The following is a 15944-nucleotide window of genomic DNA, read 5'->3' as shown; positions in this document are numbered from 1 at the left end:
CACCCAGTAATGGACATTGATGCAATTCCATAATAAAAGACATTTCATTACTATGTGTTTTCTTATTTATATATACTGCAGGGTCCAAAGCCATTACTAGCATGGTGCAGTGAGAGGTTTAATCCGTGCCTAAATTGCAGTACACTAAAAAAGGACTCCTGTAATAGGCATCAACTCCCTAAGCATTTCTGCCTATAAGCCCGGTAAAATGATGGCGCCATAGTGGGGGGTCCGTCCTCCAAGATCCCCCCCCCTAAGCCGGCAGCCGGTTTAGGTCTCACCCCAGAGCCCAGGAAACCTCCTTTCATGGAGGTTAAAGTGCTGTGCAGAGACGACAGACAGGACGTGCTTCTGTCAGCCTTTGCTGCGCTTTTAGTGTAAAGAAACTTCCTCTGGAAGCTTCACACTGTAGTGGTACCAACTAAGAGAATATTAATAAAAAAACAAACCCCTAGATACTCTAAAGAATGGCTGCAGTCCGCAGCCAGTCAGCAAAGCACCCACTCCAGTGGGCACCTAAAACGAACTGAGGAATGCTGGGATGCAGAAGGGAGGAGCCTGCCTCTCAAAGAAGTTAGGGTACTTGTGTAGTTTCACAGCGCCGCCGCGCACACTCTGTCTCTGAAACTTGGCAGCCTGCCAGAAGCTCTGTTTAACTGTGCGCGTGCCGCTCTAGCTCTGTCTGACTGTGCGCGTGCCGCTCTAGCTGTAAGCTACGTATTGTCAGCTACGTTATCAGCGTAGCGCCGGGCAGCAGCAGCAGCGCGCTGCCCAGGCGCTGACAGGTCACTGTGGTACTTGTAGTTCCACAGTGAAATAGGCAGCCCTGCGCACCGCTGACAACAGAGGCATGTAAAAGTGGACACCCCGGGCACACCACTGATGTGCCGGGGCTTCTAAACTACACACCCCGGCACACCGCTACCAAAGAGGGAGTCCCCCATGCAGACGCTAAATTTAGACGCAAAAGCGTATGAAAACCGGACTACCTGCAAGCCGCTAAGAAGGGGCGCTGCGAAACACTTGTGGTGCCTTATAAATAAAATTATAATAATAATAATAATAATAATAAGGGGGAGTCAGGATTCAGACGATAAAGCGTCTGAAACCCGACTACCTGCTAGCCGCTACGAAGGGGTCGTGTCCCCCATGCAGACGCTAAAACTTAGACGCTTTAGCGTCTGAAAACCGGACTACCTGCTAGCGGCTAACAAGCCGGGGTTTCTGGACTTAGACGCTAAAGCCTCTGAATTTAGTTGGGACTAGGGGTACATCTAAATTTAGACGCTAAAGCATCTAAATTTAGTTGGGTCTAGGGGTACACTATAGAAACCTGTCCACAGTGGCACTTGTCGATGCAACAGCTGTCGACCTTGTAAATTCCACTATCCACGCCAACCCGAAGCGTGGCGAGCGCAGCGAGCCCTGCGAGGGGGGGGGGGCGGTACGCGTCCTACGACCTTTTCATACCCCCACTATCCACGTCGGCGTGGAGTTGAGAATAGAAAGTGTGGCAAGCGCAGCGAGCCACCGAGCCCGAAGCGTGGCGAGCGCAGCAAGCCCCGCGAGGGGACACGGACACCTGTGAAGCCCGTGAGGGGACGTGTATACCTGTGAAGCACCGCTTCGGGCTCGGTGGCTCGCTGCGCTCGCCACACTTTCTATTCTCAACTCCACGCCGACGTGGATAGTGGGGGTATGAAAAGGTCGTAGGACGCGTACCGCCGCCGCTCGCCACACTTCGGGTTGGCGTGGATAGTGGAATTTACAAGGTCGACAGCTGTTGCGTCGACTAGTGCCACTGTGGACAGGTTTAAGAGTATTTTGCACAGTGCATATGGATTCAGACGCTAAAGCGTCTAAATTGTAGCGTCTGCATTTCGGACACCCCCTTTGATAGCGGTGTGCGGAGTTTAGATGGAATTAGACGCTGATAACGTAGCGCTGCGCTGAGAATAGCTAGAGCGGCACACGCTACGCTGGTAACGTAGCTCTGAGAACAGCTAGAGCGGCACGCGCCTAGAGTCTGGCAGGCTGCCAAGTTTCAAACAGACTGTGCGTGCGGCGGCGCCGTGAAACTACACAGGTACCGAAGTTAGCATAGGTGCCTTGCTCCTGCGGACCCTCCTACATCCCATGGTTAGCGGTGTCATCAGGATGGATGACAGAAAAACATAATTTTACACATTGTTACAGATATTATGGGTGAAAAACACCTTTGGGATTTCAAAAATGCATCTACACTGTTTTATCAAAGCAAAAATAAACAAAATACGAGTTCCAATGTGAGATCCATCTCTGGGATCCCCAGAGGAATCCTGGTCCAAGTAAAGCGCCTGAAAAGTTTTTTGGGGTAATTTATGGTACCCTCCAGATTAAGTAGAATTTCTCAGTCTATATATCTCCGCTCTATTAGGGAGGCTGCGGAGAGACTGGAAATATTATTCATATTTAGTGGTCATGCTGAAAGATAGTGGCTTTTTTGGGATAAGGTAAGGAGTAGGGTGACCAACTCCACCATCATTAGAAATCCATAGCCCTGGCCTTAATAGACTACCCATATTGATGCAATATCAGATCAACTTGTTTCCCAGATGCTAAACGTAGCTCTTTGCCTTTTTTGAAGCATCTTCAAACGGTACTTCAGAATTGGCATATTGCTGTTCTGGAATAAATAACAGCTTATCTAAATAATAAACCATTCAGATTTATTCAAAACTCAGTCAGTCCACACCTGCCAGCAATGCCCCCAGGGATATTGGGGACATATTGTTTCAGACCGCACTCGATATAAGTTTGTGTCAACGACTTTGACTCTTGCTTCTTCGCTCTTTGTCTTCTTTTTCCTGTCCCCGGGCAAGTTTCCACGCCTTCTTTTATCCCTTCCCTCCCCTTTTCTCTTTTTTGTTTGTTTTCGTCTATATGCAAGCTAGTATGTTTATTTGCATGCTCATGTGATGTTTGCTTTTACGGTTTGTGTTCATCTGCATTGTTAAATTATATTTAAAAATATATATCTTTAGACAAATAGCTGGCACTACTGAAGTCCGCCCAAAAGCAACATTCTAGTTAGTATTCATACTATTCTTTTATAAATTACTTGTGCTCAAGCATGAATATCCTTAAAACTTTGACTGTAATGGCAGAGTTTGGGAACCTTTGCTTTAGGGCAGTGGTTCTCAAACTGTGGGTTCTGACCCGAAAGTGGGTCCTGGCCATCTCAGCATGGGGCCGTGACTCCATATTGCTGACCATCAGGTTGATGACTTTTGTTATCTCAGTCAGTGATCCAAGGAGTCTGAAAAATCTGTTGAGTTGTCTGTTGTTTTAGACTCCTCACATCATTTTGTGCCTCCACAATGCTGCTATGCATGTTCTGTCTGCTGACTACACGGGTATGGTATAGGGTACAGACAGTTGGTATCCCGACAGTCATTATCCCGATGTCGGGATCCCGACTGCCCGGACTCAGACAGCATGGTGAGCGCAACAAAGCCCCTTGCGGGCACGGTGGCTCGCTACGTTCATCACCTATTCTATTCTCCCTCTATGGGGGTCGTGGACCCCCACGAGGGAGAATAGCCGGTGGCCGTCGAGCAACCGTCTGTTGGAGTTTTGATAGTCAAGATGCCGACGTCGGGTAAATGACTGTCGGGACCGCGTCCGGTACCCGACTACACATGTGACGTGATGACCTTCTGCAGTAACTTGCTGGGGTCCCATAATTATTTTGATATTCTGATGGGGTCCCAGAGCAAAATAGTTTGAGGACCCCCTGCTTTAGGGAATGAATAACTGCAGTGGGAAAGATGGTAATTTTGTAACTATGTTAATACTTTTCTCTGAGCTCAATGGGAACAGTTTAGAATGGTGTAAAAGTGACAGGAACATGCATTTTTACATTTGTTGGCAAAAAGCTCATGCTCCTACTTCAACAGACAAAAGGTGGACACAGAAAAAGTCGACATGTGGCATTCTGTGAAGTTGTTTTGTCAGCGGGAAGATTGGTTGAACATCAGATCTACTATGTATCCCCCAGGCACTGGCAGTACAGAGGTGGAGGGCCTTTTCCAATGAAAGTGCCTATGCACCTCTAGCCGCACTCTACACTAGACCAGCGGTTCCGAAACTTTTTTTGAATCATAGCACCCTAGAGTACCTGAATTTATTTTTATGGCACCACTATTGCAAAAGTTTCTTATTGAGGTCAGCTATTTTGTGAGGGACAAGATTTGCTTCTGTTTGTCCACATATGGTAAGATTGGAAGCCATAAACTGACCATAAATAATTGATTAGATTGTGGACCACCAACACAAGGCACCCCTGCAAGTCTCCCAAGGCACCCCAGGGTGCCACAGCACACAGTTTGGGAACCACTGCACTAGAGTATTGCTAGGTACACACCAGAACAATCCTAATCGTTAGCAGATCATGAGATCTGTTGGAGCACACGATCTGCATCCGATCCGTATCCAGTTGAATGGATTTCACAGATCCTACCAACAGCAGATAGGATCTGTAAAACGACCAGCCGGGATGCACATTTACCTACAATCAATATACAATCGGTCGGAATTGGATAGAAATTGGGGGAATTGAAGCCAAATCGTTCTGGTGTGTACCCTACAAATGTTGTTTTCCATGCCTGGATGTTTAGACACACTCTCCTGTATTCATTTATAAACGGAGATCATAAATGTCTCCAATGAGCTTGGTTCTCTTACTTGCATATATCTCTGTAGGTCTGTATTGCAGTGTCCATGTAATGAGCAGGGTATGGTCTGGGAGCACCAGGCTGTAAAAATGCAGATACTGCAGCCATTTCCTGTAAAGGAAATTACATAGGACAAGTTAGAGATAGACAGGACAAGGCAAAAGCCATACACAATTTCACATGTGCTTAGGGGGGTATTCAATGTCAGGGGAACAGCTGTCGAGCAAGCTCGACAGCCGTGCCCCTGTCCTGTTCTCGCTTTGCTCGACTTGAGCTCGGCGGTCGGGATTCAATGTCCAGGCAGCCAAGCGGCGAGAAAGGGGCGTGGCCACGAGTTGAAGACGGAAATAGACGAGCTCCGGCCGGGAGTTCAACCTATTTCCGGCTTTTCTAGGCAGAACGAGCCCGACAGCTTGTGATGTCGGGCTCGTTCTACGGAGAACCCCTGCTCAATGCTGTCGGGGAAGACAGCATTGAATAGGGCCCCGCAGCCATCTCCCCCGTCGGGAGATGGCTGCGGGCGCACGAATGACATTGAATACCCCCCTTAGTCTCCACCGTGTATAAACTTATGAATTAAACATAACCAAATGGAAGCTACCGGCTCTAGAACATTGTGATAGAAGGATGAGATACATACCAGAGCACCTGCAGCATAGAGCATTGCTTGGTCACTCAAAAAGTCCTTTTTTGCAGTGTGATAGCAGCTGTAAGCCAGTTCATAATGTTGCACCAAAAAACACAGATCCGCCATTTTCCTAATCTGCAGCTCAGGAGCTTCCGGTGGATACCTAGAACACATTATACACCACAAGTTTTAAAAAAAGCAATTATTAAAAACAAACAACAACACATAAAAGGTGTTATCACATTTATACAGGGCTGGAGCTACCACAGGCAAACCTGAATAAGTTACAGAATGTAATTCGCTCAGTGTTTTTATTTTCCAATGATTTCTGCTGGGAATGAGGCATGGAGGTATGAGATCACAGGCCAGAGCCACATTAGTCCTAATTCAGACCTGATCGCAGGACAAATTTGTTCTCGAAATATGCAAAACCATGTGCACTGCAGGTGGGGCAGATGGAACAGATGCAGAGAGAATTAGATTTAGGTGAGTTATTTTGTTTCTGTGCAGGGTAAATACTGACTTATTTTTACACTGCAATTTAGACTTCAGATTGAACACACCCCACCCAAATCTAAAGGCCCATACACAGGGTGACTGGTGCCTCGCGCTGAGCTCAGATCACTCGGCACACATACAGTGTACCAGCGATGTGTGCTGAGCGATCTTTGCGGACCAATGTTCTCTTGTGAGAACACCAACAATCTGACTATATTTTGCATGCAGTCAAAATCTTGTCAGGCAATAACTACGTGCATGACCGCGCATCACCATGGTTGGGGGTGAAATACACATGGGGCGATGTGGGCTTCATTTCTAAGCAATGTAGTCAGATCGTTTAGAAATTACATTTGCCCCATCTGCAGTGCACATAATTTTGCCCATTAAAACTAAATTTCTGCTGCGATCAGTACTGAATTAGGCCCACTGTCCGCAGAAGATAAGAGCCCGCCACCTGCAGCATATTCAGGTGGACAAACAAAGTGGTGACTATCTTACCTTGCTCATTTCTGTTTATTTTGTGCCTGATCTACCTGGGACAGAGAGTAACATCACTTAGGCATCCAACCTACAAACCATTAGGACTATCTGTTTCACTAGTTTCTACTTTTGCCCTTTTATAGTACAATGCTGCTTTATTATTATTATTATTTTATTTATAAGGCGTCACAAGTGTTTCGCAGCGCCGTACAAAGGAACAATACAGGGAGACAAAACTTGGCATAACATTAAATAAATAACAAAAATACAGTACAAATAAAGAGCACCACAGTTCAATACACATTACAGCTTAAATGTAAGTAGTGAGGACCCAATCAACATACAACTAGAGGCTTGAGGCCAATGATGGAGATGAGTATGAAGATGGTCACTGAGTGTTGGGTAAAGGAGAGCTGTGAGTGAAATGTAAAGAGAAGTGGGCTTTGACAACAGGAGGGAAGAGGGCCCTACTCGGAGTAACTTACAATCTAGTAGGAAGGGGAGACAGACAGATTACAAGAGGTGCAAGCGAGGGGGTGGTGGTTAGATAGCAGGATGTAAACAGGCAAGGGGTCGGAGAACCAGCTGGTTTATGCAGTGGAAGGGTACGCTTTGATAAATAGGTGAGTTTTCAGTGCCCGTTTGAAGCTTTGCAAGGTCGGGGAGAGTCTAATGGAGCGAGGGAGTGCGTTCCACTGAAGGGGTGCAGCACGGGCAAAGTCCTGTACTCTAGCATGGGAAGCAGTGATCGGGGTGGAGGAGAGACGACAGTCGTCAGCTGACCGTAGAGGGCGGGAGGGTGTATGAATGGAGATGAGGTTAGAGATATATGGAGCAATGGAATTAGAGATGGCCCTGTATGTGAGTGTGAGGTGTTTGAAGAGGATTCTGTAGGGGAATGGGAGCCAGTGCAGATTTTGTTGAATGGTAGTAGCAGAGTTAGAGCGGCGGGAGAGGAAGATAAGCCTGGCTGCAGCATTGAGGACAGATTGGAGAGGAGCTAGTTGGGATTGAGCGAGGCCAGTGAGAAGAGCATTACAGTAGTCAAGCCGTGAGATGACTAATGAGTGGATGATCAGCTTAGTTGCACTCTGTGAGAGAAAGGGCCTGATGCTAGCAATGTTGCGTAACTGGAACCGGCAAGAATGGGCCAGGGCTTGGATGTGGGGTGCAAAGGAGAGGGAGGAGTCAAGAGTGACTTCCAGGCAGCGGAGTTGGGGAACAGGGGAGATGATGGTGTTGTTAACGGAACCCTGAGGGACCCCGACAGGAAGGATAGAAGGTGGTGAGGTAGAGCCAGAGGCAGAGACTGAGAAGGAACGGTTGAAGAGGTAAGAGGAAAACCAGTTGAAGACTGTGCCAGAGAGGCCAATGTTTTGGAGTGTGTGGAGGAGGAGAGGGTGATCCACAGTGTCAAAGGCAGCAGATAGGTCCAAAAGGATAAGCAGGGAGAAGTGACCCTTGGATTTGGCTGACAGCAGGTCAGCTTTATATGAACAGCTTCAGTGTTTAAGGTAATCATTCTCCACATAACAGGAAGACTTACAGCAATCCGGAGGTATTCTTCAGCTCGTTAATGCTTTTCTCTGGTACTTTACTACCACTGAACCATTTCTTTGTGGCAGAAAACAGTGAACGACTCAACCCCTTTCTGGAGATTAACTGTAAAGAAAATACATTTGCTGAAACAACTGGTATTGTGCGGTAACATCTTTTTACTTTTTATGTACTTCTTGAGACAGCTAAACAGTCAAATGCAAATAAAGTTTATTTTTATGGCCTAAAAGAATGCTACCAACGAGTAATCTCTATTACCAAAGTTTAAAGCAGATTCTTAATCCCAACCTTGAGTGCCCTTTTCCACCCAAAGACCATCTGTCAGCATATAATGAATCAAAAGATTTGTGTAAGGAAATGTAAAGCTAAAGACCCGCGGGAGCTTCATGCTGAGCAATGTCCTATAAGCACAGATCGCTTAGCACACATGCGATGCCCTAGAGATGTGTGCTGAGCCATCTGTGCTGACCAGTGGCAATGTAAATAGATTTATACTGCATGCAGTTAAAATCTAGTTAGATCATATCAACGCGCTGGACCGCACATCTGCACATATGTAATACAGAGCGATCCATGCTTAATTTAATTTGCCCATTCCAACCCGGGGACGCACATCGGGGTCAAATCAGCATCCAGTGCTGCTGTACATGTGGGATTCAGACGGATTTGGGGCTATATAGTCCAAATCGAATAGAAGTGACCATGAATCGCACAGCATAAATCATACAACATACTTTTATAACTAAATCTAGGCAAATATTGTTCTGCCAACTTGTTCATGTGCACAGTTTTGTTTTATTCTGAAGAAGAAAGTTGTATCAGATGTTTAAAATAAATGTTTGTTGTTCTTTTTAAAGTAGCTTTTTATTTTTAGTAAAAAAAAAAAAAAAAAAATCTATCTATCTATCTATCTATCTATCTATATATATATATATATATATATATATATATATATATATACTTCTCCGTTGTGGCCCGGCACTCCGACTCCCCAAGGGTTAGCTTGCCCAGTTGCCTTCAACTCAAGCAATGGCTGCTTGTAACATACGACTCTGGATAAGAAGCGGCACTCTGAGGCTGGATAGCGTAGTGAAACAGGTGAAAATTTATTCTGTCAACATGTTTCGGGGAGGATTCTGAAGACGGGGAATCCTCCCCGAAACATGTTGACAGAATAAATTTTCACCTGTTTCACTACGCTATCCAGCCTCAGAGTGCCGCTTCTTATCCAGAGTCGTATATATATATATATATATATATATATATATATATATACACACACACACACACACTCAACTCTTTGAGGTGAAGTACCGCCAGTGAACACTAGAGGACACTGAACAAACCAAATTACTAAAGTAAAAGCAATGATCTGTGTGAAACTTGCTGCATATGGAGAGAGGGAGCTGTGTATACACAGATTGGAGGTAGGAGCAGATAGGGATTGAGGGTGGGAGGGATAATTTGAGAAGCTGTAATTTTGATGGACTTTAAACTAGTAGTAGAATATAAAGTCAAACTAGGATTACTAAATTAAGCATCTATACACCAGGAAAGCAGTCAGATTTAGATTCAATCTCCCACAGCCATCTCCCAGGGGGGAGATGGCTGCGGGGCCCTATTTAATGCGGTCTTCCCCGACAGCATTGAGCAGGGGATCTCGGCAGAATGAGCCCGACTTCAAAAGCAGTCGGGCTCGTTCTGCCGAGAACGGCTGGGAATTGATGAGCTCCTGGCTGCAGCTCACCCCTTCTCGTCCCACTGTAGGCGGGACATTGAATCCCACCTGCTAAATCTCAGTCGAGCAGATCAAGAACAGGATTGGGTCACAGCTGTCGGGCCAGCTTCACAGCTGTGACCCAAGATTGAATACCCCCCATAGAGTGAGGTAACATTTCTGATTTAGAATTTAAAATATAAAAATAAAATTACTGGAGAAGCATTATCCCACTAACCTGATCATTCAGCTGTCGGATTATCTTCTCTGTGTGCGGTATGAGACCCCGAAAGGTAAATTCCTGTATGAACTGCCTGATGCGATCATGGTCAGTGAGAGTCAAACAACTGCCATGGGGAGTTCCAGTCATAGCCTTCTTTGTCTCACCGTTTGGACCCAGTGGTCTACCATTATCAAGTCCATCAACACTACTACCAGCATCAACAAGCTGGTCAAGTGGATGAGTCTTTAGATTATTTGACATCGCTTCTATTGAGAAAGCCAACAAAAGAATATTCATTTACATCTCAGAAAAAAACCCACAATTAAATATTTGTAATAGTTAAGAACTTAAATCAGAACATGTGTAAAATGCATGGAAAATACTGTCCATCGATCCCTTGGGGATGAAATCTGCTAATTTATAAAGATAAAAACCCATAATGGACATTGCAACAAGGCGTACTTTGACGGAATTCCCTTCAATGGGACTACAATGGAGTCGTCCAGCAGCGCCGGACTCCTGTGAGAGACTTCACCTCCCTGGCGGGATTTCAGTCGCTAAACCCTTCAAGATGGCGGGCGCCATCGCGGGGGGGTCCGTCCCCCAAGATCCCCTTCTGCAAGGAGCCGGTTAGGACACCCCCGGGGCCCAGGAAAGTCTCTAACTCAGAGAGACTAAGCGCTGTGCAGAGGGAATAAAAAGTGTCCCTCTGCACACAGAGAGGACGCGCTTCTGTCAGCCTCTGCTGCGCTCTCAGTGTGTATGAACTTCAAGTAGAAGTAACACACTGGAAAACCTGCTCTAAAGCTACAGTAGTGCATTAATAAAATAATAAAAAACCTAACTATCTTCAAAAAAATCCAAAGAAAAAAAACGCAGCTGCGAAGCATAGCACCCACTCCTGTGGGCACCTAAAACTATCTGAAGCATTATGGGATGCAGTAGGGAGGAGCCTGCTCCCAGAGAAATTAGAAGCATAGGTGCCTGGCTCCTGGCGGACCCTCCTACATCCCCATCGTGAGCTGTGTCACCGGACTGGATGAAAGAGAAATTACAGATTCAAATGTGTTTTTATAGGATTTTATTGGGGCTTATGGGTGAAACTTACTGGGTGAAATTTAATAGGATGAGAGATTTAAACTGGTTTTGCACTGTAAATGGTTGCAGCTTTATAAAAACTGGACCCATCAATCGCATGCAATTTATTGCATGTAAAAACGGCACATCAAGTGCCAAATCGTAAGTGAGCTCTCCCGGGGAGCTGCCAGGGCGTTCAAGGGGAATTTGGTCTGACTTGTTCTTCGGACAAGTCGAACTAGTGTATGGGATCCTTTACATTGTTTAAGTGCATGGTAAAAGGGCCCATATCCTATTCTGTACTGCTAACCAGAGGATACATTATCCAAAATAACATTAAATCGGTACTTGTTTCCTAGCACGGCCACCACGATTTCTATCGTGGTGGTCGTGTCGGAAAAAATCGTGTCGGTCGCGTCGGGTGCATACCAAAACGCACACGACGCGACCGACGCGATGTACCCGATTTCTCCATAGGCTTCAATGTTAAATTATTTTAACATTGAAGCCTATGGAGAAATCGGGTCCATCGTGTCCATAGGCTTCAATGTTAAATTTTTTTTAACATTGAAACTGAGTCCATTTAACATAGTAAAAAATGTTAAAAGGGCCAATATGGGCCATTTCTCATTGGGTATGGCCCCGTCATGTGTGTAAAAAATAATGGCCCCCCCATTGTGTCCGCCACCCCCACGATTGACGCGAACCCGAAGCGTGGCGAGCACAGCGAGCCCGCGAGGGGCGGCGGTGCGCGTCCTCCGACCTTTTCATTCCCCTACTATCCACATCGGCGTGGAGTTGAGAATAGATTAGTGTGGCGAGCGCAGCGAGCCATCGAGCCCGAAGCGTGGCGAGCGCAGCGAGCCCCACGAGGGGACGCTGATACCTTCACAGATCCCTGCGTCCCGTCGCGGGCTTCACAGGTATCAGCGTCCGCTCGCTGTGCTCGCCACACTAATCTATTCTCAACTCCACGCCGACGTGGATAGTAGGGGAATGAAAAGGTCGGAGGACGCGCACCGCCGCCCCTCGTGGGCTCGCTGCGCTCGCCACGCTTCGGGTTCGCGTTAATCGTGGGAGTGGCGGCCACAATGGGGGGCCATTATTTTTTACACACATGACGGGGCCATAGCATATGAGAAATGGCCCTTATTCGGCCTTTTCCCATTTTTTAATATGTTAAATGGACTCAGTTTCAATGTTAAAATAATTTAACATTGAAGCCTATGGACAAATCGGGTCCATCGCATAGGCTTCAATGTTAAATATTTTAACATTGAAGCCTATGGGGAAATCACGGGCATCGTGTGCCTTAACTTTAAGGCACACGATGCGACGCGATGCCCGCGATTTCCCCATAGGCTTCAATGTTAAATATTTTAACATTGAAGCCTATGGGGAAATCGTGGGCATCGCGTCGCATCGTGTGCCTTAAAGTTAAGGCACACGATGCCCGCGATTGTGGCCGTGATAAGAAACAAGTACCCATTAATCATACAGAGTATTAAACTGCTGTATTGGTTGGTCAATACTGAAATATTCCATACCCTAATAAATCTTTACTGCAAATCATCATTTAAGGAAAATACAAAGTAGATCAGATGAACACCGAATCACAAGCCGTTTAAGGGAACCAAAACGGTGTCAATAATGGAATTTATCCAGAAAGTAATGAAAACACAAAGTTAACATATCATGGACCTACAAAATGTTGAATTTTTGGGTTATTCCTACCTTTCATAGTGTGTTCCAAACCATCCAGAGAAATGACATGATCCAGATTCTTATTTGGTAAGACCGTATTAGAATTATCTTCAAATGAATCCTAGAACAAACAGACAAGTATTTTAAGCGTATATTAAAAGCATTCATTTTTGACATTATAAAAATTAGTAAATGTGTAAAACTAAAAGAGGAGCAGGGATTTGGAAGAATTACTGGTAACGCATTACAAAAGACCAGGCACAGGTTGAGTATCCCTTACCCAAATAATTCCAAAAACCATACATTCCAGAAAGTGAAAAAAACATTTTTTTTTTGCTAAAACACTACTGGGGACATCTGTAACGGCACTACTGGGGACATGATATGTAGCTGGCACTACTGGGGACATGATGTGTAACTGGCACCACTGTGTACATCTGTAACGGCACTACTGGGGACATGATATGTAACTGGCACTACTGGGGACATGATATGTAACTGGCACTATACTGAGGACATGATATGTAACTGGCACTATACTGAGGACATGATATGTAACTGGCACTATACTGAGGACATGATATGTAACTGGCACTACTGAGGGCATGATATGTAACTGGCACTACTGAGGGCATGATATGTAAATGGCACTAAATATGTGCAAGAAAATGATTGCTTGGCATTTAAATTCCATATCTGAGATGGTACACAAACTTTGTTTCATGTTTTGAAAACTTGTTTTATGCACAAATAAAATATATGTGTGTATTTCATGTGGTTTATTTGTTTGTACAACATAAATGCAAGATACATCATTAAAATATAAAAATATTTTGAAATACGGACTAATCTGTTATCCAAAATTATTCTGGTGGATAAGGGATACTCAACCTGTACAACAAAATCTAAATATCCAGTGTGTACGCACACGGTCACAAATGTTGCACGAACTGCCGGGTTCCCAAGCTGCCAATCTCGCTAGGTACACACATCGCTTAGTGTGTACCCAGGTTAAATGTAACATTCAGTTTGATCACATCCTGTCACAGAAAACAACTAGAACAGGTCTATTCTGACACATCTGTAGCTTACTGTAGCGTCACTTTTACCAGATAATCATTTATGCCAACCTGATGGTGGATGCTGTTCTTCTGGATGTACTGACTCCAAGGATCAGGTATTTGTTCATCTGTTCCTTTACTAGACGTTCGAGAATTAATTTTAAGTAAGTAGCATCCCTGAGTTCCATAACGCTGTATCATTTCTTCATATATTGAATCAGCCCTTGAAAAAACCACAGACATGACCAAAATAAATAAGAAATGAAGCAATAATATAAAGAATCATCAGAACAATAACTACACTATAAGACAAAGTATAACTACATTATAACGAATGGTATTGGTGAACAGCGCACTGAGTTAAAGGTGGTCGGAGCTAGCTGCAGTACTAAACAGGTGACCAACCTGGTGCTGCACAAATGAATATAGTGGTGGTACTGCGCTCTGCTCCTATATATGCAACAAATATGTTGTGCAGGTTATTTGCTACAAGGCGGTATCGACTGTTGTAGAAAATCGATTGGTCCAAGAAGGGTGCCAAGAAAATATTTATTTAATTGCTCACACTATAATTTCAGGCACGGTTACCAAATTATATGTGTTTTAACTAAATAAATGAATAAGTGCATAAAACATATAAAGTACTACCATCAGGGGAGGGTTATAAAATGGGTAATGGGGGGGGGCGGCTGAGGAGTGATGTGGTAGGCTTGCCACACACTTCCTCAAGGGGGGCTGTGGGGATGGCTTGTGGCCGACTCTCAATGAAGTTCGTGGGGTGCCGAGGTCTGCAAAGTCCAACCTTGACAATTTAGCAGACATTCAAAAACATCAGCTAAAAGCGCAGATTTTACCGATTGTTGGAAAGGAAAATTAAACAAAATAAATTGGCAGGGGTTGAATCCTCCCCTTAGAATGGAATCTACATATCTTAATAATAGTATTCCATGGTAATCGCCTTTCGCACCCCCGCCACCTTTGTTTTAAGTTGTTTTACAGTAGAATGGTGACTTCAATGTTACTCTGCCCCTACTGCAAATGGCTTTGACTCTTCACCAAGCCTTGTACAGAGGGGTTGGGACAACAAACTGTACATCTGTTGTAAATTTCATATTGCTTGGGTTCCACAGACAGGCAGTGGCATTAACACATGGTAGAATAGCTAAGGTATTACAATTTCTGTTGTAAAGAAACTTACAATACAAGAGCGCTCAGACTTTGTGCAGAGCTAAATGCCAAGTCTAAATGAAAAATATAAACATCATAAGATAAGACTTCAAAATTAGACAGCTGATAAAAATCCTCAACCTAATGGTGGGCAGGGAGGTGGTGGATCTGTCCAATTCACACATTTAATGCACGGAAAACAGCAAGTCTCCCTAACTCACCTTTTCTCATCACCAACACTGACGTCATGCAGCAGCACATAATACTTGAGTGTGTTGGGTATAAACCACTTCGGATAGGAATAGTCATTACTGTGTTGAATCCGATGTTGCTCTTGTGATAATTTAAGAAACTGTTCCACAGGTTCAGGTTCATGTGAAGAAACAACTAACATGCCTGAAGAGATTGTTAAGCCAAAATAATACAAGGTTTCCACCTTGGCCGCAAGAAAGACAGTTTCTGCATGAATTGATAGTAAAATGGTACTGAATAAACCCTGGTCATACTAACCTGCAGTACTAGCGTAATAATGGTGTACCCTCTTATTAATCCTTCTTACAACCAGGGTCCCTTGACCCGGGTTATTCGCTTTGGTGCCGTCACACTGCACCGCGACCCTTCATCAACCCGGCAATAAGAAGAAAGGGGTATAAGTAGTTATTTTCTAGTAAACCCTAGATTGTAGAACCTTATGCTATAGAAGTCTGCTGCTTTCATTGCTTTAGGTACTTGTATACTATCACGGCTCCCACGATGGGCATCGCACAGGGAAAAATCGCATGCGATGTCATTTTTCACAGAAATCATGGACATGTGTTCAAATCATGTAAAATGCACCACAAATGTCATTTTTCACACTATCACCCCCACTATCAACACCAACCCGAAGCGTGGCGAGCGCAGCGAGCCCGCGAGGGACGGCGGTACGCGTCCTACGACCTTTTCATACCCCCACTATCCACGTCGGCGTGGAGTTGAGAATAGAAAGTGTGGCGAGCGCAGCGAGCCACCGTGCCCGAAGCATGGCGAGCGCAGCAAGCCCCGCGAGGGGATGCGGATACCCTCACAGCTATCCGTGTCCCCTCGCGGGCTTCACAGGTATCCGCGTGCGCTC

The 15944-nt window shown here is 45.0% G+C and overlaps 1 protein-coding gene across 4 annotated transcripts in view; it reads right to left on the bottom strand.

The window, feature by feature from the left end:
• TRAPPC8 (trafficking protein particle complex subunit 8) overlaps positions 1-15944 on the bottom strand; it is a 117691-nt gene that overhangs the window by 78708 nt on the left and 23039 nt on the right. For all 4 annotated transcript variants that reach the window (XM_083187467.1, XM_083187468.1, XM_083187469.1 and 1 more), the window contains 7 exons: positions 15052-15226; positions 13733-13886; positions 12633-12723; positions 9837-10087; positions 7871-7986; positions 5356-5506; positions 4726-4826 (listed from right to left, as the gene is read on the bottom strand). In XM_083187467.1, coding sequence (XP_083043593.1) covers positions 4726-4826; positions 5356-5506; positions 7871-7986; positions 9837-10087; positions 12633-12723; positions 13733-13886; positions 15052-15226 — 1039 coding nt within the window. The remainder of the gene's footprint in view (positions 1-4725; positions 4827-5355; positions 5507-7870; positions 7987-9836; positions 10088-12632; positions 12724-13732; positions 13887-15051; positions 15227-15944) is intronic.

Source organism: Crinia signifera, chromosome 5, assembly GCF_055691185.1.
Source record: "Crinia signifera chromosome 5, ASM5569118v1, whole genome shotgun sequence".
NCBI lineage: Eukaryota > Metazoa > Chordata > Amphibia > Anura > Myobatrachidae > Crinia > Crinia signifera.
This window is presented reverse-complemented; position numbering and strand designations above follow the sequence as displayed.